Source organism: Pseudophryne corroboree, chromosome 10 (genome assembly GCF_028390025.1).
Source record: "Pseudophryne corroboree isolate aPseCor3 chromosome 10, aPseCor3.hap2, whole genome shotgun sequence".
NCBI lineage: Eukaryota > Metazoa > Chordata > Amphibia > Anura > Myobatrachidae > Pseudophryne > Pseudophryne corroboree.
The window spans coordinates 23,251,546-23,275,362 of record NC_086453.1 but is presented as its reverse complement, the minus strand read 5'-3'; the positions used below and the strand labels follow the sequence as shown (position 1 = coordinate 23,275,362).

Here is a 23,817-nt window from a genome sequence, read left to right as displayed (position 1 = left end):
CATGTCCCCCCAGTGGCAGATATGCTCCCAGTACCAGATAATGCCCCCAGTGCCAGATACAGAAATGCCCCCAGTGCCAGATACACATTGCCCCACAGTGGCAGACAGGGCATATTCAACACCTTGTGGCGTCCAGTGCGAAAGTTTCCAATGGCGCCCCCCACTTGCAGCAAAACAGTTAGTGCGCGCCAGAGGTGCGCATAAAAAATAGGGGCGTGGCTTCATAGGGGAGGGGCGTGACTTTATAGGGGAGGGGCGTGGCCACAGTTATGCCCCCAGTAGCTGTGCCCCCAGATTTGCCCCAAGTAGTTGTGCCCCCCAGTTGATTTGCCCCCAGTAGATTTGCCCCAGTAGTTGTGCCCCATCGCTGTGCCCCCTGTGCTTTGCCCCCAGTAGTTGTGCCCCCTGTCACTGTGACCCCTGTAGCTATGCCCCCAGTAGATTTGCCCCAGTAGTTGTGCCCCCTGTTGCTTTGCCCCCAGTAGTTGTGCCCTCTGTTGCTGTGTCTCCTTTTGCTGTGCCCCCAGTAGTTGTGCCCCCTGTCGCTGTGCCCCTTAGTAGCCGCTTACAAACACACGCAAAAATAAAAAAAAACAATACTTACCACTGCCCCGCTCCTGCTTCCCAACCGCTGCAGCTGCTCCATCTGGCCTCCCACGGCTCCTCTCGCCGCACAGTGTCTGACCTCTAGTGTCTGTCACTGGAGCCGGCTGCAGCAGAAGCCCACACAGCCCACGGCGTCTGCTGCATCCGGGGAGCAGGGTGTGGGTAGGCGGCGGTGCCTGTGGGTTGACTGCGGCCGCGCCCCCAGGCCGCAGCGCCCCAGGTGCAGGCACTGCTTTTTCGCACCAAGAACCGCTCCTGGTGGCAGATATGCCCCCAGTGCCTGATATGCCCCCAGTGCCAGATACAGAAATGCCCCCACAGTGCCAGATATGCCCCCAGTGCCAGATACAGAAATGTCCCCAGTGCCAGATATGCTCCCAGTGCCAGATATGCCCCCACAGTGAGAGATACAGAGATGCCCCCAGTGCCCGATATGCCCCCAGTGCCAGATACAGATATGACCCCAGTGCCAGATATGCCCCCAGTGGCAGATACAGAAATGTCCCCAGTGCCAGATACAGAAATGTCCCCAGTGCCAGATACACATGTTCCGCAGTGCCAGACATGCCCCCAGTGCCAGATACACATGTTCCGCAGTGCCAGATATGCCCCCAGTGCCAGATACACATGTTCCGCAGTGCCAGATATGCCCCCAGTGCCAGATATGCCCCCAGTGCCAGATATGCCCCCAGTGCCAGGCACACATGCCCCCCCCCCCTTCCCCTGCTGCTCTGTGAGGGGAGGAGAGCGCAGCCTGCGCCTCTCCTGCCCCTCAGTCTCTGGCAGCGGTGCGGGTCTCTACCTTCAATTCAGCGCCGATCCGTGAACCAATCAAAGCTCGTGGTCCGCCAGCCAATCAGGAGCCTTGGCTGCCGGTCCGCGAGCTCTGATTGGCTCACGGGCCGGTGTTGAATTGAAGACACTGAGGGGCAGGAGAGGCGAACGCTGTGCTCTCCTCCCCTCATGCAGCAGCGATGAGCAGCAGCAGCGAAGGGAGCGAGCGGCGGCCCGTCGGCGTGGGCACGGGGTAACCACGGCTAAATTCTTAAGGGTACGCCGTACCCACCTGTACCCACCCACTTGCACCTCTCTAATCACAGTGAAATTTATCACTCATTGATAAATAAGGGTAAAAGTCTGTCTACTTGTTTTTTCTCTCTCTTTCTCTCTGTTATGTGCAAGGTCATGGACATGTATCTATTATTGTAGGGGTCTACAGTATGTAATAAGCCTTGGACAGAGATAATTGTAAAGTGCAACAAAATATGCTGCGCTATATAAGAAACCGCTAATAAATAATAAATAAAATAAAGTGGAGAGAGATAAAGTACAACCAGCCAACCAGCCCCTGTCAATTTTCAAACACAGCCTGTGACCTGGCAGTTAGGAGCTGGTTGGCTGTTACTTTATCTCTGTCCACTTTATCTCTCTCGAAGGCTTAGTATATAGACCCCAAAGTTTATTAAATAAGGGCAGGAGAACATTTAGCTCCATCAGCAACAAGCATCGGCTACAGAAAGCCAGAGGGAAAGTACAGTATTAAGTGAGATTACAAACGATCGGCCAGCAATGACACGAGAGGGCTGATCAATCGGACTAGTGGTCAGATTTTGTCCATTGGGCATTGTTTGCGTAATGTAGCCCATAGACTGCTGCGGCGAATGCCATCTTCAGATAACGCAAGACGTCAGGTCAAATCTCCGGAGTGCCCAGTAAATCTGACACCATTGCATCCCCATAGAAACCTATCGGAGATATTTGCTGGGGTCCTTTCACCCTGTACGGGTGTCACCCAAAAACAGCCGCAAATGTTATGATTTATAGGACCCATATACTCTAAACTCAAGCCAACATCTACTGCTAGAACCAGTTTATTAGGACCACATTTCCTTATATGAAATATAATCCTTTGTGTGTATTAAGAGATTTCACTATTTACTCTCCTCCTTTGTGATAGACTTATGGTTTGAGGATGAATAATCCAAGGACTCTTTCTGCGTGCTGGAGAACAGACAAAAGAGCCTTTATAGAAGGGTAATTGCAGGTGGAACGTCGTAACGTTACTGACCCATGTCTTGGTTTCAGGGTGTCTGGACATTCATCGGAACATTCTTGTGATGTTACATGAAAGCTCCTCAGAAATGGTACAGAAGGACGGTGAGTAAAAAACTCCAGATTCCGCCGGCGAGGAACCCTGTGTTTCAAATAGATATTGCACCAATGAGATGAGCCAATGGTGGTCATTCCGAGTTGTTCGCACGCTAGCAGTTTTTTGCAGCCGTGCAAACGCTATGCCGCCGCCCACTGGGAGTGTATTTTAGCTTAGCAGAAGTGCGAACGAAAGGATCGCAGAGCGGCTGCAATTTTTTTTTTGTGCAGTTTTAGAGTAGCTCAAAACCTACTCAGCGCTTACGATGACTTCAGACTGTTCAGTTCCTGTATTGACGTCACAAACACGCCCTGCGTTCACCCAGCCACGCCTGCGTTTTTTCTGCCACGCCTGTGTTTTTCCTGGCACGCCTGCGTTTTTTCGAACACTCCCTGAAAACGGTCAGTTGACACCCAGAAACGCCCACTTCATGTCAATCACTCTGCGGCCAGCAGTGCGACTGAAAAGCTTCGCTAGACCCTGTGTGAAACTACATCGGCCGTTGTAATAGTACGTCGTGCGTGCGCATTGCGCCGCATACGCATGCGCAGAAGTGACTTTTTTTGCCTCATCGCTGCACAGCGAACGAATGCAGCTAGCCATCAACTCGGAATGACCACCAATAGCCGATGAATTCTGTGCTGGCAATTCATGTTCTCTAATCTGGTCAAAAAGGGCAAAAGACAGAGATCAGAAATTAAAAAGCTGCACCAAGCCTCGCGTCACGCAACACGCCATATAACGTGCCACACATCATTAGGCTCAATCTGCCACTTTATACCAATTCTTATGCGACACCATTACTCCTCCTAAGTAGCTACAGTAGCGATTTTTGTGTACGGACACAATGCAAATAAGATGCAACATTCAGAAAAAAGTACAGAACTTTGGGAACTGCTACTCGTGGCGCGGCGTCTAAATCACGCCAGGCGTCTACTGTGATAGGACTCAGAAAGCATATGGGGGGAATTCAATCATCCCTGATAAATGTGGTAGTTTATTGCAGGTTTACTTTCCAAACATAGCGCGTGAGAATGCTGCTTTTCGCCAGAATGCGTGCTCCCGTTTATCGCACAATCCAATTAGAAATTCACCATTATGGCATTCATGCGATAATTAGTGCTGATGCTACTGGCGGTAAGTGTAGGTGAAAATGGGGAACTCTGCCTGTACCCACAAATAAAGACAAACTAATATATAGATAACACTATATACTGTAAGTCTATTAGTGGCCATAATAAAAGTATTTGGGGTTCTTAAATTGTGCCAATTGGCTATTATAAGCATTTTTCTAAAACAGTGAAAAAATTATAGTAAACAAGCGCTTTTCTGCAAAATAAATGTTCTATTTAGTAACATAGTAACATAGTAACTAAGGTTGAAAAAAGACAATTGTCCATCGAGTTCAACCTATTTGTGGTCTCCTATGCAGTCTTATTATAGGACTAGTTATTTTTATGTTAGGACTAGTTAAATTAACTATAATGCATGCCTACGCACCATAACCCTGAATATCTTTATCCAATAGGAATTTATCTAACCCATTCTTAAAGGTGATGACTGAGTCTGCAGTTACTACTCTCTCAGGCAGGGAATTCCAAACACGTATCGTCCTTACTGTGAAAAAACCTTTTCGCATCAATGTGCGGAAACTCCTCTCCTCTAACCTAAGTGAGTGACCACGTGTCCTCTGTGCTGATCTTATAGAAAACAGGTCCCTCCCGAGCTCTGTGTATTGACCCCTTATATATTTGTAGATGTTGATCATGTCCCCTCTTAGTCTCCTCTTTTACAATGTAAACATGCCTAGCCTTGCAAGCCTTTCCTCATATTCCAGCGTCTCCATGCCCTTGATTAGTTTGGTCGCCCGCCTCTGAACCTTTTCTAGCTTCAGGATATCCTTTTTGTAATATGGTGCCCAAAATTGCACACAGTATTCAAGATTTAAATTCGGGGCACATAGAAAATTGGTATTACTGTATATATGAGTCATTTTAAGTCACTTAAAAAAAAACTTAAAAAACAACAACCAATAACTCCCATCTGCAGGCCTAAAAACACCTGACCCACTTATAAAGTACCCCCATATACCTGTCCCATATCTTTACCCCAAATTTCCTGCATTTATTCACCCTTAAAATGACATGCCATTATTGGCCCAATTAACCCAATAAAAAAACGCCTCTTTAGTGATTAAGGAGGGTGTCCCAGGGTTTCTCAACCAAGTCCTGACATTGTTGCCTTCAAAATAGGGATTTCCACCAACTTTTTACCTGCTGAGGAGGAGGTGGAAAGAAATTTGCATTAAACCTATGGAGAATCATCGCTGGTAAATTTTTGAGAATAATTGAATAGCTCCGGTTTCGCGGTATCGTGATAAAAGCACATTTTTCACGCAAAAATTTAATCCCCCTTATGTGTATGATAACAAATCTGTAAAAAGTTATCTATAATATCATGACATTCTTGTGACCGCTTATTGAGAACTTTCGTGTTTCTCAATAGAAATATAAAAATTATTATCACCAAGATATTTCATATTTCTATGTCCAAAATCCTCAAAAAAGCAAAGCAATGGGGGTCACTTTTGTGCACATTTTGTGTCAATAGAAGACCTCTGCTTTGCTCTTTTGAGTGCAACCCCGAGACTGATTGTTAAAGTCCCATTTGAGCTACTTTCTGCTCTTTTAAAACTATTTCAGTGGAATGCGAATCAGACAAGGGGGCGACGTTAGGTGTCACCCCATATGCATGTACCATAACACATATGTAACAGGGATGTAACACCCCTCAGAGATCTACACTGGTCTTTGTAATTAGACCTGCACGTTGGACCAAGTCCCAAACCACTTGTACGCTCAACCCTGCCCGTATATTGCGGGCTGTAATGTGTTTCTGAAATGAAAATTGCAACAGCCATAGGATCATTCTTATAATAATTAAAGCCCATTCAGATGGTGACTTTAGTTATTTCCAGTAGGACCTGGTCCTGTCATGATAACGGGACCTGGTAAAAACACTTTCAACTATTCCCGTTGTGTCAGGGATCCTAGATGTTAAACTAGAACTGATGCTTCAAAAACTGTGACATTAAAGAAATAATCTCCTATATAATAGCCCAGATCTGTGACTGTGTGGATAACGCTGGGAGTGGCTAGGAGCTCTCATTGGTTTAGCAGCAGGTCTATCACACCCAGTCCACAGCTGATGGGGCAAGAAATGCCCTCCCAAACAGGTTACATCCAATGGGAGGCTCTGCCCTTTGACTGCTGTGTGTGTTTCCAGAGCAGGAATAACAATTTGGCTGATGGAGCTGCAGCTCCAGTCCCACACCCCAAAATAGGCCCACTGCATCTGCAGCAACATACCCTCCAACAATTTACACATAAAAATCGGGACAAATTCAAAAAGGGGGCGTGACCACGGGTACAGAGGCATGACCACGCCCCTTTTCCTGTACTTTCAATGGCAGTTTGGAGAGCCAAAATCAGTACAGACCATAAAAAAGGGACTGTACCTGCCAAAAAGGTGCAGCTGGAGGGTATGCCACTGCATCTGCAGCAAGTCTCTGCGCTGTACATAGGGGGGGAAAAAACTTTTACTGCAGCGTCCTATGGGGGTCATTCTGACCTGATCGCTAGCTGCAGTTCATCGCAGCGCAGCGATCAGGTCAGTTCTGCACATGCCCCAGCACCTCAGTGTGCCTGCGCATGGCTGATAGCCGAAGCCTGTCATTGCCTAGCGATTGTCTCTGCCTCAGGGGAGGGGGCAGCACGGCGGCGTTTGGCCACTGTTTTGTGGGCATGGTGTGGCCAGACCGTGAGGGGGCGGGCCCGCAGTGGCTGCGTGATATCACACGCTGCCGCTGTGACCAGGGCAGCGATGAGTTACTCCCGGCCAGCCGCAGGAGCAGTGCTGGCTTGAGGTTACTCTTCAAGTACAAAAGCTTCGCTGCTGTGCGATGCTTTTGTACATGTGCGGGGGGGCGGCCTGACATACGAGGAGGACTAGCCCTGTGCTGGGCGTCCCCCCGCATGTCAGTGTAAGTGATCGTAGCTGTGCTAAATTTAGGACAGCTACGATCAGGTCGGAATGACCCCCTATGTCCTGCTGCCAGTCTGCCTGGCCCCTCCGGCATCAACAATCCCCACTCCCTAGCCTCAGCACAGGTGGAACAGAAGCTGCTGCAGCCACCGGCATAGATGTCTTTGAAAGTGGCACAGCGGAAGGCTTTCATAGCCCTCCCTGCACCGCATACTCTCTGAGCCCCGGAGCCTCCTCTGCAGATGATGTCACAGAAGTGCCTCCCCGCCACAGCCACGCCCAGATCCCCAGAGGTCCTGACTCCGCAACACAGCACCTGGGCTGCTGGCCTGGAAGCCCAGAGATAGCTAATGTAACGGATAGAGTGGGTGATATCGCGGAGGGTAATGTCTGGACGCTGAATCAATGTAAAAGGTGACAGTGCTGTGCAGTGCAGTGGGCAGTGCCAGATTAAGGTCCATATGGGCCTGGAGCTGAAATTTAGGAAGGGCCTATTGTGTGCCTCGGCAGGAGGTGTGAAGCGCTGCAGTGGTGTGACTAGTGATGTGGTGGTGTGATCAGTGTGGTGTGGGTGTGGTCTAAATAGGGGGTGTGGCCTATGCCATGTGAGTAACACAGTCACCACTTACTGACAGACACTACTTACTGACACACACGCACACACAACACAAAGCTTACTGACACAATCACCACTTACTGACAGACACTACTTACTAACACGCACAACACAAAACTTACCGACACAGACACCACTTACTGATAGATATTACTGACTGACACACACGCACAACACAGATAAACTTACTGACTCAGACATTACTTACTGACACACACACAACACAATACTTATACCGCTCTCACATCACAATGCCAGGTCCCACCTGGGAATTGGAAATGGGTCCATTCCTGGGTGGGACCCGGCATTGGACCCTACACACCGCCAACTCGACCCGGCAATTTGCTGGGTCGGGTTGCCATCCGTGGGCGGAGATGGAGTCGGCATCAGGGGCGGGTGCGGAGGCGGCGCTGGGAGATGAGATCATCTCCGCGCCGCCACTCCCTATGCAGTGAACGGGTCCCGGGTTGCTTTATTCCCGGGTTGAATTACCGGGTCAGGCAACCCGGAATTCGCCCATGACCCCTTTCACAGCGCACATCGAAACTTGTCGACCCGGCAATATACCCGGTCTATACCAGGTTATTTTTGCGGTGTGAAAGGGGTATTACTGACACAGACACCCACCACTTACTGACAGACACTACTTACTGACACACACAGTACAAAACCTACTGACAGACACTACTTACTGACACACACACACACACACAACACAAAACTAACTGACAGACACCACTTACTGACAGACACACACACACAATGCAAAACATACTGACAAAAATACTACTTACTGACACACAAACACAACACAAAACTTACTGACAGACACCATGCAAAATGTACTGACACAAACACTACTTACTGACAGACACTTCTTACTGACACTAGTGCTGCACACAGAATTTTTTTCTCAGTGGTACTGTGCTTGCGTGCCGTGGGCGTGGTCACATGTCATTAAGGGATGTGACCATGTGACACTAGGTGGAGTGGTTATATATTATGTGAATCCATGGCACAGACACCGCCTGTCCCTGCGGACTACAGAGACAAGGACAGCAGGATGTGACACTGGTTATAGAATAAAAAATATTATATATAAGATGTGTACCCAGCACTCATCCTGTTATAATGTGAATATTTGCTCCAGTTCCCTCCTTCTGTTTTTCAAGCTGTGGATAGAGTACAATGAGGCTGCACTCCCGAGTCTTGCTGGTGCAGTAAGATTTATTAAGTATGATTCTGGATCAATAAATCTTACTGCACCAGCAAAACTCTGGAGTGTCGCCTCATTGTACTTGTGAGGAGGGGTCCCGACCATTAGAGTTACTCACCGGGGTGTAGTAAGAGTTGCCGGCGGCCGGGTCCCCGGCGGCCAGCATACCGGCGCCGGCTTCACGACAGCAGGGCAAGCGCAAATGAGCCCCTTGAGGGCTCGCTGTGCTCGCCATGCTGCGGGCACGGTGGCGTGCGTAAGCGCCACGCTATGCTCCATCCAGGGGGGTCGTGGACCCCCAAGAGGGAGAAAAGGTGTCGGTATGCCGGTTGTCAGGATTCCGGCGCCGGTATACTGTGCGCCGGGATCCCAACAACTGGTATACTGAATACCACCCACACACCGCTGGCCCGGCACCCCACCGTCACTTTTTCTCTGCCAGTCTGCCAGGTGCGGGAGGGTGATGACATCACTTTCATGCTCGCAGCAGTCCTTTTCCTGGAAAAGGAAGAAGGTGCTGGCGGCGAATCCGAGCAAGATCTAAGAGCTTGGTGGTGGTGTTTTACAGGGGTATGGCATACTGGCGGACACATTCTTAATGGTACGCCGTACCGGAGCGTACCGCCACACTTGCAGGACTGACTGACACACGCAACGCAAAACATACACACACGGGACAACACAAAACTTACACAGACACCACTTACTGACACACACACACACACACAATGCAAAACTTACTGACACAGACACAATACAAAACTTACTGACACTGACACTAAGGGGCTTCGGACGGACACGAGGGCGGAGCCTCGGAGCTATCTCCGAGGCTCCACCCCCATGCCCGTCCGAAGCCCCGCCCCCTCGCCCATCAAAACATAAATGTTTTTGCTGCAGCATACCACTCCTGCTGCAGCTTCCCAACAATAACATGCCTCATGCAAGAGGGGAAGGGTCTTGACAGGAGGCTGCTGTCTCGGAGCTATTTCCGAGGCTCCGCCCCCGTCCGAAGCCCCGCCCCCTTGCAACACGAAGAGGTCAGGGCACAGGTTACCCAGTTTGGGGTGAGGGTGAATGTGCAGCCGGAGGTGAGGGATCTGCTGTATGTGCTGACAGGAAATGTTTTTTTTCCTGTCAGCACTGGCTACTACCTGCACTGCAGGGAGGTCTGTGGGCCTATTTTCAATGGGGGGCTTGGAGCTGCAGCTCCATCCGCCCCATTGTTAATCCGGCCATGGCAGTGGGTGTGCAGTGTCACTGACACTGCACAGCACTCTCACCTTTTACATTGATTCAGCCAGTCACTCAGTTCTGCCAGCCAGCCACTATTGTTAGCACCGGTGTCACAACGCGCCGCATTACAGGGAAATAGATGCACTAAATAAACTACAGCTCCCAGCAGCCCTTGGCGCCGAAGCATTCCAGCGCTAAGGCCTGCTGGGAGCTGTAGTTTATTGAGTGCATCTTCTTCCCTGTAATGCGGCGCGTAGGGACACTGACGCTAACAATAGTGATTGGCTGCTGCGCGAGTCTCCGGGAGAGCCACTGCCAAAGGAAGGACAGCAGCTTAGCAGGAGAAGCATTACCCACCCCTCCCCCACTCGCAGTACCTCCGGGGCCCCATCCGTGGCACCCGCACACACCCTTCCACCACCCATGGTGGCTCCAGACCCCTCCCCCACCCGCAGCACCCCCTCACCCGCTCCTCCCCCACCCACCGCACCTGCCCTTCCCCCACCAGCTGTGGCTCGGGACCTACACCCGCGGCACCTGCCCCTCCCCCACCACCACACCAGCCCCGCAACCGTCCCTCCCCCACCCGCGGCACCCCTGGACCCCCTCCCCCATCCGCATCTTCCCCGCACCTGCCACTCCCCCAACCATCAGGCCCTGCGTGCGCTGTTCACGCCGTTGCAAGGGGCTACGACCCCCTAACCATTGCACGCCCTTTGTCCGTGCAATATTTAACCACTCACACAATTATGATTGGATGTAATACTCCATATAATACAAATATTGCACGCCACAAGGTTAAGGGGGCATAGATTTGGGTGGGGTGTGTTCAAACTGAAATCTTAATTGCAGTGTAAAGATAAAGCAGCCAGTATTTACCCTGCACAGAAATAAAATAACCCACCCAAATCTAACTCTTTCTGCACATGTTACATCTGACCCCACCTGCAGTGCACATGGTTTTGCCCATTAGCTAACAAATTTGCTGCTGCGATCAGATCTGAATTAAGCCCTTAGTTCCATTGGACCTTTACAAAGAAACACTTTCTCCCCAGTTGTCTGTGCCTCTTGTTGATGTACTCTCTGTTTGCAGATCCACTTAATGTGAATCTCAGAAAACAATGAAAGTATAACATGCACAATACGTCAGTGTCCAGTTCTTTATTAATTACTAAATACCCACCGACTTATCCAAGCAATATTAACTTGTAACACTCTCCAATAAAACAGCAGATTGCCGAGCCGGTATCGCTTACCGCCAGTTCTAGAAAGCATAAGTGATGGTTTGGTGTTACAGGAATAAGAGAAAGCCCATTGCAGGCTTGGTGAATACATGTTATTATGTACTGTACAACTGAATTCTTCCACTGAAACTCTATTGGTGTATATTATTACATTGCGTATATTCTGCCTGCAAACTTTCCTGTTATACCGTCTCACCGTCTTATGGAACGTCTATGTGCTAAACCTTGGAAAGATATACATTGGACAGAGATAATGCACCAGCCAATCAGCTTCTAACTCTCATGTTACAGGTTGTTTAAAAAATGACAGTTAGGAGCTGATTCTTTGGTATTTAATCTTTGTCCACTCACCAGAGCTTAGTACATAGACCCAGCCGTCTAATAAAGTGATAAGCTTGATTAAATTAATATCAACATTTAAACTCCCCTTCTGGCCGCAGTGGGCAAAGGCTGTCACTGGACCCCGCTGAGGATTCTGGGACTGACTGTCTGTATATTTGTCGCATTGGCTGGAATCGGAGTCACAGTCTGGGCAGTAGGTAAGGAAAGCCTTTCTGTAATTACGGTAAAGTGTTCTCAGCCAATAGCATCATACAAAGCAGTGATGGCCCAGGACCCCATGCGGCCCTCCCAGGCCCTTGTGTTATATAGCAGTCCCCATTTTTATATGCTAGTGCAGAGGTTCTCAAATGTGGTCCTCAATGCACCCCAACAGTTTTAAGTATATCTATACTTGGCCACAGGTGACTTAATTAGTACCTCAGTCAATTTGATTTAACTATCTGTGCTGGATAAACCTGGACTGTTGCGGTGCCTTGAGGACCGCGTTTGAGAACCTTTGTGCTAGTGGTTTTCATTCTGTGGAGTATAGTGCAATATCCCAGCTGGGTAGTAAGACTGCTTGCCTAGTGCCACAGGGTAACCTACTGTTTCACGGCCGCTTCCACTACTCCAATGGAGATGAGTTTTACACCAGCCGAAACCTCAAACTCAAAAAATATTTTGATGTTTCAAAGGTGCCAATTTCTTTATAAACGGTAGGACTGCACTAAAGACTCATGGGGCTCCAGGCAGTAGCGGGTTTTACCTGGCAGGAGAGGTTGCCCCGGGGTAGAAACTGCACTTATAACAAAATCATACCTCACAACTGTTGCAATGTGAGGGAACAGTCCCGGTGTCCCATGGGTCAGCACTTTGTCCCAATTCCAGCTTTGCCCCTAATTTTAGGTGCCCCACAATGAGGCATAGGCAGCATTGCACGGGGGCTGAATGTGGGATAGTTCTTGTGTGCGCACCACCGTTCCAATTAGGGAAAAACATATAAAACAATGCTGCATATGATATTACAGAAATATGCAGAAAATACAAAAATTTCTTTTTCTTCAGAAAATGCTGTTTTTAATAGAAAAATTACATAATATTATAGTGTAAATTTATATAGTCATTCCATAAAATAACATTTCCAGATCTCTTCACCTCTGTATATAAATGATAATGTTAAATAAAAGCAGCAGGTATACTGTAAGCCTCAGTTGTGTCACACATCATCACCATTCAGCCTGCCTGCTGTTCAGTGTAACCCTAGATTCATAATATCATTGTTAGGTGTCAGTTACAGGTAACTAACAGATGACCCAGCGGGATATGACAGCCATTGAACCAGCTTAAAAACACAGACTATTGTGAATTAAACTGTTCTAACTTTATTTGGGGATTTCCATTCCAGCCTGATAACAAGACATGGGAATCTGGTGATCGAATTTCAAAACAAACCATTTACATGATTAATATGAGAATGTTCTAGATAGTCAATTACTGAGTCATAATACAACAATTGACACCGCTAGCGTCTGTGTCCCTACTCTCACCTGCTCTGTTCTCTTTTCCCAGTGACGTATGTTTTGAGGAATGAAAACGGCAATCTATATATAGGTAATCAATCTTCCCATGAGACCAATGGAATGTGCGGAGTTTGGCTGCTTACAGCGTTGTGTTCCTTGACTTTGTGACCCCTTCTGACCCCTGCGGATGGGAGAGAACAAGTTGATTATTGCTAGGGTTTGTTATTAATAAATATATAGCCAACTTATTTAGAGCCAGTTATACCAATCTACAATCTATAAGATCGGATGTAAATATGTATAGTTTGGAGCAGAGAAGGGAAAGAGGGGACATGATAGAAACTTTCAACGTTATCAATGGTTTTAACAAGGTACAGGACGGAAACATTCTTCAAAGGAAGAGAAGTATTAGAACATGAGGACACGTGCTGAAGGATGTAGGTTCAGGGGAAATTTGAGGGAAAAAATTACTCTTCAGAAAGCGTAGTTTATATGTGGAATAGACTCCCGTCAGAGGTGGTAGAGGCTAAGACAGTAGGACAATTTAAACCTGCTTGAGATAGACATAAGAATATCTTTACAAAGAACTAAGGATCAAATAGGGTTGAGGTTAACAAAAGGTAAAATAGGGGCAGACTGGATTTGCTAAGAGGTTCTTATCTGCCGTCAAATTCTGTTTCTATGTTTTGTGTCTTAAGTTTGTGTCACACAAGTTGGAAATCTGCAAGCTGGTCCAGGGAATGTAGTGTATAGGAATTGAATGCACATCGCTTACATTATACAGGGAAACGCAATGTTAAAACTATGATATTTTGTTTAGCTTACAAAATGGGTTCCATAACACATTACCATTAAATCGCTTATAGGCTGGTCGGATCATTTTTTAGCAAAGTTAGACACTTGCATAAAGTCCCCAGAGTCAGAGGAACCTTCTTTACCAACATATGTCTCTATAACATTATAATGAACGTTTACAGTAAAATCATGTGATCTGGTTGATTGTGGTCAGCTGGGAATGGCTCCTGTCTGTGACACTCTGGCTGAGCTATTAGATGGCCCATGTTTGGCCACTTTAAGGTTTCTCTAACCTGCAATAATGTAATATGCATAATACATAAACAATGGTCAGTTCTCAGTTCATCTCATCCTTCCCACTATTGTCTCAGTCCAGGTCAACTCTCCAGATCATCGGCTCACAGTGTACGATGAGCAAGAAAAGCTGTGGCGTCTGGTCTGCTCATCTGTAGCCAATGGGGCAGTGGCAACTCTAAGCTGTGAAGAAATGGGCTTCATCAGGTATTTCAGGACAGTCCTGGTGGACCCCAGATAAGCAGATCTCTCTGTACTGTTATCCTGATGTTCTGGTTAATCTGTAATCAGCTACGGTGTCTTATTTAGACGAGTGCCTCATTTTCACCCACAAAGAAGAATTCTCAACCCCATTACTAAACTTGTGGTTAATTAATCAGCTAACATTATAACTAACATAATCCCTCAGAGACAGTTGTGACATCATAAGGCGAATATTTATTGAGCACAATCTTCATTTTAAAATCTGTGGACAATTGTTGGGTGCACGGGGACCAGAGGAAGCCACATCTGGCTTTCTGCATCTAAAGTTTTCAGGGACTGCGATCTTTACAGTAGCTTCATCCTCCCATGTCTTCACTCCTCTGTTGTGTGTCTGACTGCCTCCATGCCATCTTGACTTTGAGATACAGTATCACTCTGCCATCCAAGTCAACACATACAAAACTGAGCTTGTCATCCTACCTCCACCTAATGTCTCAGCACCATCTCCCATCTCTCTCTCGGTAGATCATGTCACCCTTTCCTCTCTTCAACACCTGCACTGCCTAGTCCTAATCATTGACTCCACTATCACCATCTCTCTTCATATCTAGTCTCTCACCCAGTCCTGTCTAAAGATGGCTATCAAACCATTGAGGGGAAACCTCAACCCATGGTTGAACCATCGATGGTCTACAGATTATTGCCATACATGCGCAGACCAAAGCTGACATCCGCCTTTGGACCTCTGCTGTCAATGTTCATCATCGGTGAATATCCATTGATGGCAAATCTATTTGCCATGGGTATCATACTATCAACAGTTGATAACCATCAAAGGTCGATGGCCGTCGCTAGTCCTGACCCCTCCAACTTCACAACATTTCCAAGCATCGCTGTTTCCTCTGCCAGGATGTTGTCCCTTGTCCATGCTCTTCTTATCTCTCGCTTTGATAACTGCAATCACCTGCTTCCTGACTTGCCTGTCGTCCATTTGAATACTGCTTTTTGACAAGAAGGACAAGATTTGCTTTTGCTTATCCACATGTTTTATGATTGGCAGTCACCAGCACTGGTTTTGCCTAATACATTGACCATAAATAATTTGAATTGGTCCTGGACCACCAACCTGAGGCACCCCTGCAAGTGCCCTGAGGCGCCCCAGGGAGCCACCGCACACAGTTCAAGAACCACTGAATTATGCTGATAACTGTCCCTTTTGTGATTGTACGTTATTACTGTTAAGCTTAGGCCTACACACTACCCAAAGTACATGGTATTTTTTGACAAATGGCAGAGGCACCTAACACTTGTATCCTAACATGTAACATAAATGTCTCTATGTCATTTCCCAAGGTCTATGAGCCACCAGGTGCTCAGAGTGGAGGCAGCAGGAACAAATGGCAGCTCAGGGTATTTTTGTGTACAGGAATCCCAGTTAAGCAGCACTAAAAGGCTTACAGACATATTGTACGTGTGGTAAGTGCCTGTGTAGTATTTATTTTAGGTAAGGGCACTCTGGGGGCCATTTATCAATCTTCACATGTTCCATATCACTTATAAGGGGGAGATGCATCAAGTCTTGGAGAGAGAGGGATAATGTGGAGAAGTTGCCCAAAGCAATCAATCAGCTTAGAACTGTCATTTCAAAGCCTATGCTAGAGAAATGACAAAATCTGATTCGTTGCTTTGGTAAACTTCTCCAATTTGTCTCTCACCAATGCTTGATACATCTCCCCCATAATGTTATACTGTCCAAGCATGTTGCTCCTGTTGGTGGTGGGTGCCCCACTGGGTCATTGAATGATCTTCACTTATCTCTCTTTTCTTCCACAGTGAATGTCCGAGTGGCCGGTTTCTCTCCGTTCAGTGCCAAGGTAACTGCAGCAATAAGTCACCCAAGCTCGCTGGGCAGGGGAGAGTCATTGGGTGACAGGGCGGTATTGAGGCCGATGTGGGAAATGCTGAAACTGGGACTATGGTGGTGTCCGGCCCTCCCTAACTTTTTCTCTCCTATGGATCCCCAGACTGTGGGCGCAGGAAGATGGCTGTGGATAGGATTGTTGGGGGGCAAGATGCTGCTCTGGGTCGGTGGCCATGGCAGGTCAGCCTGAGATATGATGGAGCCCACTTGTGCGGAGGCTCCCTGATATCAAGCGAATGGGTTTTGACAGCTGCCCACTGTTTTCCTGAGTAAGTACTCACAAGTTACAACCATACAGTTTTGCAAGGTATGGTGGTCTCCTGAAATAGCACAGTATACAAACTTATGCTCTCATCCTACAGTGCTGCCCTTTCTCTTGCTAAACAGTCATACTTCAAGAACCTCATCTCCTCCCAGTCTTCCAACCCCTGGCGCCTCTTTGCCACTCTCAACTCACTCCTCAGCCCACCTCCACATTGTCTCCCTTCCTCACTCTCTGCTCTTGACTTTGCCGCTTACTTCACACCCAAAATTGACTCCATACGTCAGGACATCACATCACATCAGACTATCAGCAACCAGCCTCCTCCCATCCCTTACCACCCCTTCCCATCCCTCTCACCAACTCTGACATCTTTCTCCCATGCATCTGGTGAGGAACTCATTGTCCTCATTCGTTCCTGTCCCCTCACCACCTCCCCACTTGACCCTATCCCCTCCCGCCTCCTTCGCTACCTCTCTCCTGCCTGTTCCCATCTTTCCCACCTTCTCATTCTCTCCCTCTCATCAGGCACTGTCTCCTCTGCCTTCAAACATGCACTCATCTCTCCTATTCTTTAAAAACCTACCCTTGATCCAAACACTCTCTCCAACTACCTATCCATCTCTCTTCTCCCTTTTGTCTCCAAACTCCTTGAGCGTAATGTCTACAACCGCCTTACTTCTAACATAATCCCTCAGAGACCGTTGTGACATCATAAGGCGAATATTTATTGAGCCCAATCTTCATTTTAAAATCTGTGGACAATTGCTGGGTGACCAGGGACAAGAGGAAGCCACATCTGGCTTTCTGCATCTAAAGTTTACAGGGACTGCTATCCTTACAGTAGCTTCATCCTCCCATGTCTTCACTCCTCTGTTGTGTGTCTGACTACCTCCATGCCATCTTGACTTGGATGGCAGGGTGATACTGTATCTCAAAGTCAACATATACAAAACTGAGCTTGTCATCCTACCTCCACCTAATGCATCTGGTGAGGAAGTCATGGTCCTCATTCGTTCCTGTCCCCTCACCACCTCCCCACTTGACCCGATCCCCTCCCGCCTCCTTCGCTACCTCTCTCCTGCCTGTTCCCATCTTTCCCACCTTCTCATTCTCTCCCTCTCATCAAGCACTTCTTTTCTTTCCTCACACTCACTGCTTGACCCATTTCAATCTGGCTTCCGTCCTCTCCACTCCACTGAAACTGCCTTTACAAAAGTATGCAATGACCTCCGTGCTGCTAAATCTAAGGGCCACTACTCTCTACTTATTCTTCTTGATCTCTCTGCTGCTTTTGACACTGTGGACCATCCTCTCCTACTGCAAATCCTTCACTCCATTGGTCTGCATGCTACTGTCCTCTCTTGGCTGTCTTCCTACATCTCTGACCGTTCATTCTCTGTCACCTCTCATGACTCCACCTCCCCCTCACTTCCACTAACTGTAGGTGTACCCCAAGGTTCTGTCCTTGGTCCTCTTCTCTTCTCTCTCTATACGTCCTCACTAGGTAAGCTCATTAGTTCTTTTGGTTTCCAATATCATCTCTATGCTGATGACACTCAAATCTATCTTTCCTCTCCAGACCTCTTCCCTGCTCTCCTCACTCATATCTCCAACTGTCTCTCTGCTACCTCTTCCTGGATGTCCCAGCGCTTTCTTAAACTTAACATGTCTAAGACCGAGCTGATCATCTTCCCTCCCTCCCGCATATCCTCACCTTCTACAATATCATTATCTATTGATGGCACCACTATCTCCTCTAGCCCCCAAGTGCGCTGTCTTGGAGTAATCCTTGACTCCTCCCTTTCCTTCAAACCACACATTCAGCACCTCTCACAAACCTGCCGTTTTCATCTAAAAAATATTTCCAGGATCAGACCCTTTCTCACCCAGGATGCTACTAAGATTCTTATCCACTCACTGGTCATCTCCAGACTGGACTACTGTAATCTCCTCCTGACTGGCATTCCTGACAAATACCTCTCTGCACTCCAATCTATCCTCAATGCTAACGCCCGGCTCATTTTCCTCACCAAACGCACTACATCCACCTCCCCTCTCCTACAAGACCTTCACTGTCTCCCCTTCCCTTTCAGAATCCATTTCAATCTTCTTAAACTCACTTACAAAGCCCTCACCCACTCTTCTCCCATCTACATCTCTGACCTTATCTCCCTTTACTCTCCCACCCGTACTCTTCACTCTGCTAATGCACGCCGTCTCTCCTGTCTACTGATTACTTCCTCTCACTCCTACCTTTAAGATTTTTCACGTGCTGCTCCATTTCTCTGGAATTCCCTACCTCTCCCCCTCAGACTCTCCACCGCTCTACAGAACTTCAAACGGGCTCTCAAGACCCACTTCTTCACCAAACCCAGCCAAATCTCATCCTAACCCTCTGTTCCAGGCTCTCTATGTACCCCATCTGTGTCACCCCTGTCTGTCTACCCCTCCCCTTTAGAATGTAAGCTCTCACGAGTAGGGCCCTCTTCCCTCATGTACTTATCCTTTTCTTACTTTAATAATCTTCAACTGCACCAAATCCAGCAGTCTTCTGCCACCTGATCCTTATTCCAGTGTCATCTGCTGATGTAGCTATGCTTATTTACCCTGTATTTGTCCTATATTGTCTTCAACTGTAAGTTGCTATTTTCCTGTTTTGATTATGTGCATATGTACTCTGTAATTGGGTGCTTCGGAACCCTTGTGGCGCCATATAAATAAAGGATAACAAAATACTGCAGGCAGGACCAGACTTAGAGAACGCCAGCCAGAGTCCCAAAAATTCCATACGCTTAGGTTACAGGTAACGGAACAGCTTAATAGGGGTAGGTGCTAAGGGGGGTGAGTGGGGTTCAGTATGATTTACCAATGGACACAATACTGACTGTCATAATTCCGACAGCAATTGACCTACAGTCAGAATACCGACACAGTCAAAATACCGAAATTCATTATGCGACATGTTCAAAATGCCAACATAGTCAAAATGGCGACATGCCAAAATACCAACATGAGTTTTTCTGTTTTTTGTGTCAATGTCGACATAGGTCAACATTGACACCATCTAAGTGTACCACGTCCCCTCGTATGGCTCGGCACACTATTATATTCCCCCTCCAGGTCCACTGGAATGGTAAAGTATGAACAAGCCTGTTTTTGGGCAAAGATTCCTTAAAAACACGTTGACATGTCGGCATTTCACATGTCGGTATTCTGACTATGTCGGCATTTTGACCATGTCGCATAATGAATGTCGGTATTTTTAACGTGTCAGTATTTTGACTGTCAGTCCATGGCTGTAGGGATTATGACCGTCGGTACTGTGTCCTTCGATAAATCAACTGCTACCCCCAGTATTATATACAAGAGCGTAACGAAAGAGTAGGGGGCCTGTGTGTAGGCTCCGTCTGGACCTCCTCCTCTCTAGCAGGCAGCGGCAATTACTCTGAGCACTATGTGATGCGCAGGTCTCTGGGAAAATGTCACGGTTGCCATTTTCCTAGCGATTATCCATACTGCACATGTGCAAAATGCCAGGAAAATGGCCGCCGCACCATTTTCCCAGAGAGCTGAGCACCACCCAATGCTCAGTCACTGCCGCTGCTGCGGGACTCCGGAGAGGTAATTCCTGAAATACTGGGTACAGGGTGTGGGACAGTCTGGACCTAGGGACCCATGCCCACAACACACAGTGTACCCGTTATAGAGAAACCACTGATTATATATAGCAAAAAGGGATGCAAAAGTGGAATTTGAAGATTTTATTGTTGGAATTTTGTGTGCCTGTATAATGTCCCTGGCCAAAATTCAGCCACAATTGTGCTAATCCCTTCTGTCAGCCCCAGATATAACTACAATCTACAGTAAATATTTCTGCTGCCTGCCTATGTGGTTAGTTATCTTCTCACATAGAAATCTGACTCTAGTGACACCGTAAGACATCCGGCTAATCAGCCCATACCTATCACAGGCCTGACTTATGTGCAGTAGCGGATCTTGCTACAGGCACACGGAACCTTTGGCCGGGGCGCCGCCTTCCAGAGGGCACCACCGCCACCCGGAGGGCGCCGCCGCCATGGCAAGATCCGCTACTGGTGGTGCCCCCCCCCCCCCCCCCCAGAGCTGGCTGACACTGCTGTGCGGTGTGCGATGACATCATTGTGGAACGCCACATAGACACAAGGGGTCATGATTGACCTCTAGTGTCTATGCGGTGCTATGGGAGAGACGTCATGACGTCTCTCCCATAGATCAGTGGAGCGGCGCCGGCGGCCGGAGACAGAGGGCAGCGAGCAGCAGCGGTCGGGAATCAGGAGCGGGGATGGTGAGTATTAATTTTTTACAAAATTGTTTACATTTGACCATGCCCCTTTATGAAGCCATGCCCATATTTTCGCCCGTGGCGCCACAAGGGCTAGAACCGGCCCTGCTTATGTGTAGTATAGATGCCGGTAACAAGTCCTCTTTCCCTACTGTGATTATACGGGCGAATGCCCTGATATTCTGAGTTTCTTTCTATAGGTCCAGTATGTATACCGGAAGTAGGGATACCGACGGTCAGGAGACCGATGCCGGAATCCCGATGGTGAGCGCAGCGAGTCCCCTCGTGGGCTTGCTGCGCTTCGGGCATGGTGGCAAGTAACACTATTAGATTCCCCCTCAGGTGGTGGCATGGACCACCACCAGGGTGGGATCTGTGGGCTTTGGTCGAGATTCTGACGAGCGGCATTTTCGCTGGCTGACGGGATTCCGGCGTCGGTCTCCTGACCGCCATGATCCCAACAACCGGTAACCTTAATTGCATCCCTTTTCTACAGCAAGCTGCTGTTTTGTTGTCTGTGATATGTGTATAGGGTCTGATTCTGAGATGTACCCAAACCCCATGTGTTCGCAGTTGAGCAATTACCGTCCATCTGTACTTGTGTCTGAATCATGATGTGATAGTCTTATAACAGCGGTTGCAGAGAGGTTTATTTGCCAAGTGATTGACAGTCAGGGACCATTTAGGGGAGATAACGGACTGTATTTGGGGGCATGTGTCAGCCTGCGTCTGAGATCCCGTACGCAGTAACAGTAGCTAAAGGGTCTCAATTCCGATGACCGTGCTGCGCGACCACAGGGCTACTCACTAATTCAGTAACTGACTGATGTGCAAGCAATGCTGCATCTTTGTATGTAGTCACTTGGACCTGTAAAGCTGCATGCGGGCGTCTCAATACATCTCAAGGCAGCAGCATTAACAGATTAGCTGCACACAAATTAGCAGCTGTATTAGTGCACACTGGTGGTCATTCCGAGTTGATCGCTCGCTAGCAGTTTTTAGCAGCCGTGCACACGCTATGCCGCCTCCCACTGGGAGTGTATTTTAGCTTAGCAGAAGTGCGAACGAAAGGATCGCAGAGCGGCTACAAAATAATTTTGTGCAGTTTCAGAGTAGCTCTAGACCTACTCAGCGCTCGCGATCACTTCAGACTATTCAGGTCCTGTTTTGATGTCACAAACACGCCCTGCGTTCGCCCAGCCACGCCTGCATTTTTCCTGGCACGCCTGCGTTTTTTTGAACACTCCCTAAAAACGGTCAGTTGACACCCAGAAACGCCCACTTCATGTCAATCACTCTGCGGCCAGCAGTGCGAATGAAAAGCTTCGTTAGACCTTGTGTGAAACTACATCAGCCGTTGTGAAAGTACGTTTTGCGTGCGCATTGCGCAGCATACGCATGCGCAGAAGTGCCATTTTTATGCCTCATTGCTGCACAGCGAACATTTTCAGCTAGCGATCAACTTGGAATGACCCCCATTGGGTCTATTTCAAGGTTGATTGCAAAATAACATTTTCCTCTAGTGGGCAAAACCATGTGCAGTGCAGGTGGGGCAGATATTACATGTGCAGAGAGAGTTAGATTTGGGTGGGGTGGGGTGGGGTGCGTGAGGTGCGTTCAAATTAAAATCTAAATTGCAGTGTAAAAAATAAGAATTTACTCACCGGTAATTCTATTTCTCGTAGTCCGTAGTGGATGCTGGGGACTCCATAAGGACCATGGGGAATAGACGGGCTCCGCAGGAGACTGGGCACTCTATAGAAAGATTTAGGACTATCTGGTGTGCACTGGCTCCTCCCCCTATGACCCTCCTCCAAGCCTCAGTTAGGATACTGTGCCCGGAAGAGCTGACACAATAAGGAAGGATTTTTGAATCCCGGGTAAGACTCATACCAGCCACACCAATCACACCATATAACACGTGATAGGAACCCCGGTTAACAGTATGATAACAAATGGAGCCTCTGAAGAGATGGCTCACAACAAAACCCGATTTTTGTAACAATAACTATGTACAGGTATTGCAGACAATCCGCACTTGGGATGGGCGCCCAGCATCCACTACGGACTACGAGAAATAGAATTACCGGTGAGTAAATTCTTATTTTCTCTGACGTCCTAGTGGATGCTGGGGACTCCGTAAGGACCATGGGGATTATACCAAAGCTCCCAAACGGGCGGGAGAGTGCGGATGACTCTGCAGCACCGAATGAGAGAATTCCAGGTCCTCCTCAGCCAGGGTATCAAATTTGTAGAATTTTGCAAACGTGTTTGCCCCCGACCAAGTAGCTGCTCGGCAAAGTTGTAAAGCCGAGACCCCTCGGGCAGCCGCCCAAGATGAGCCCACCTTCCGTGTGGAATGGGCTTTTACAGATTTAGGCTGTGGCAAGCCTACCGCAGAATGCGCCAACTGAATAGTGCTACAAATCCAGCGCGCAATAGACTGCTTAGAAGCAGGAGCACCCAGCTTGGTGGGTGCATACAGGATAAACAGCGAGTCAGTCTTTCTGACTCCAGCCGTCCTGGAAATATACATTTTTAGGGCCCTGACTACGTCCAGCAACTTGGAATCCTCCAAGTCCCTAGTAGCCGCAGGCACCACAATAGGTTGGTTCAAGTGAAAAGCAGAGACCACCTTTGGGAGAAACTGAGGACGAGTCCTTAATTCTGCCCTATCCATATCGAAAATCAGATAAGGGCTTTTACAAGACAAAGCCGCCAATTCTGAAACCCGCCTGGCCGACGCCAGGGCCAACAGCATGACCACTTTCCACGTGAGATATTTTAAATCCACAGTCTTAAGTGGTTCGAACCAATGTGATTTCAGGAATGCCAAAACCACATTGAGATCCTAAGGTGCCACTGGGGGCACAAAAGGAGGCTGAATATGCAGTACTCTTTTGACAAAAGTCTGAACTTCAGGCAGTGAAGCCAGTTCTTTTTGGAAGAAAATCGACAGAGCCGAAATCTGGACCTTTATGGACCCCAATTTGAGGCCCAACGTCACCCCTGCTTGCAGGAAGTGCAGGAATCGACCCAGGTGAAATTCCTCCGTCGGGGCCTTCATG

The 23,817-nt window shown here is 48.0% G+C and overlaps 1 protein-coding gene across 3 annotated transcripts in view; it reads left to right on the top strand.

Annotated features, from left to right (window-relative positions):
- Positions 1-23,817, top strand: part of HPN (hepsin) — a 167,975-nt gene that overhangs the window by 120,199 nt on the left and 23,959 nt on the right. For all 3 annotated transcript variants that reach the window (XM_063942226.1, XM_063942228.1, XM_063942227.1), the window contains exons 3-9: positions 2,692-2,763; positions 11,549-11,647; positions 12,999-13,040; positions 14,116-14,245; positions 15,596-15,718; positions 16,076-16,116; positions 16,267-16,432. In XM_063942226.1, coding sequence (XP_063798296.1) covers positions 2,724-2,763; positions 11,549-11,647; positions 12,999-13,040; positions 14,116-14,245; positions 15,596-15,718; positions 16,076-16,116; positions 16,267-16,432 — 641 coding nt within the window. In that variant the 5' untranslated portion in view covers positions 2,692-2,723. The remainder of the gene's footprint in view (positions 1-2,691; positions 2,764-11,548; positions 11,648-12,998; positions 13,041-14,115; positions 14,246-15,595; positions 15,719-16,075; positions 16,117-16,266; positions 16,433-23,817) is intronic.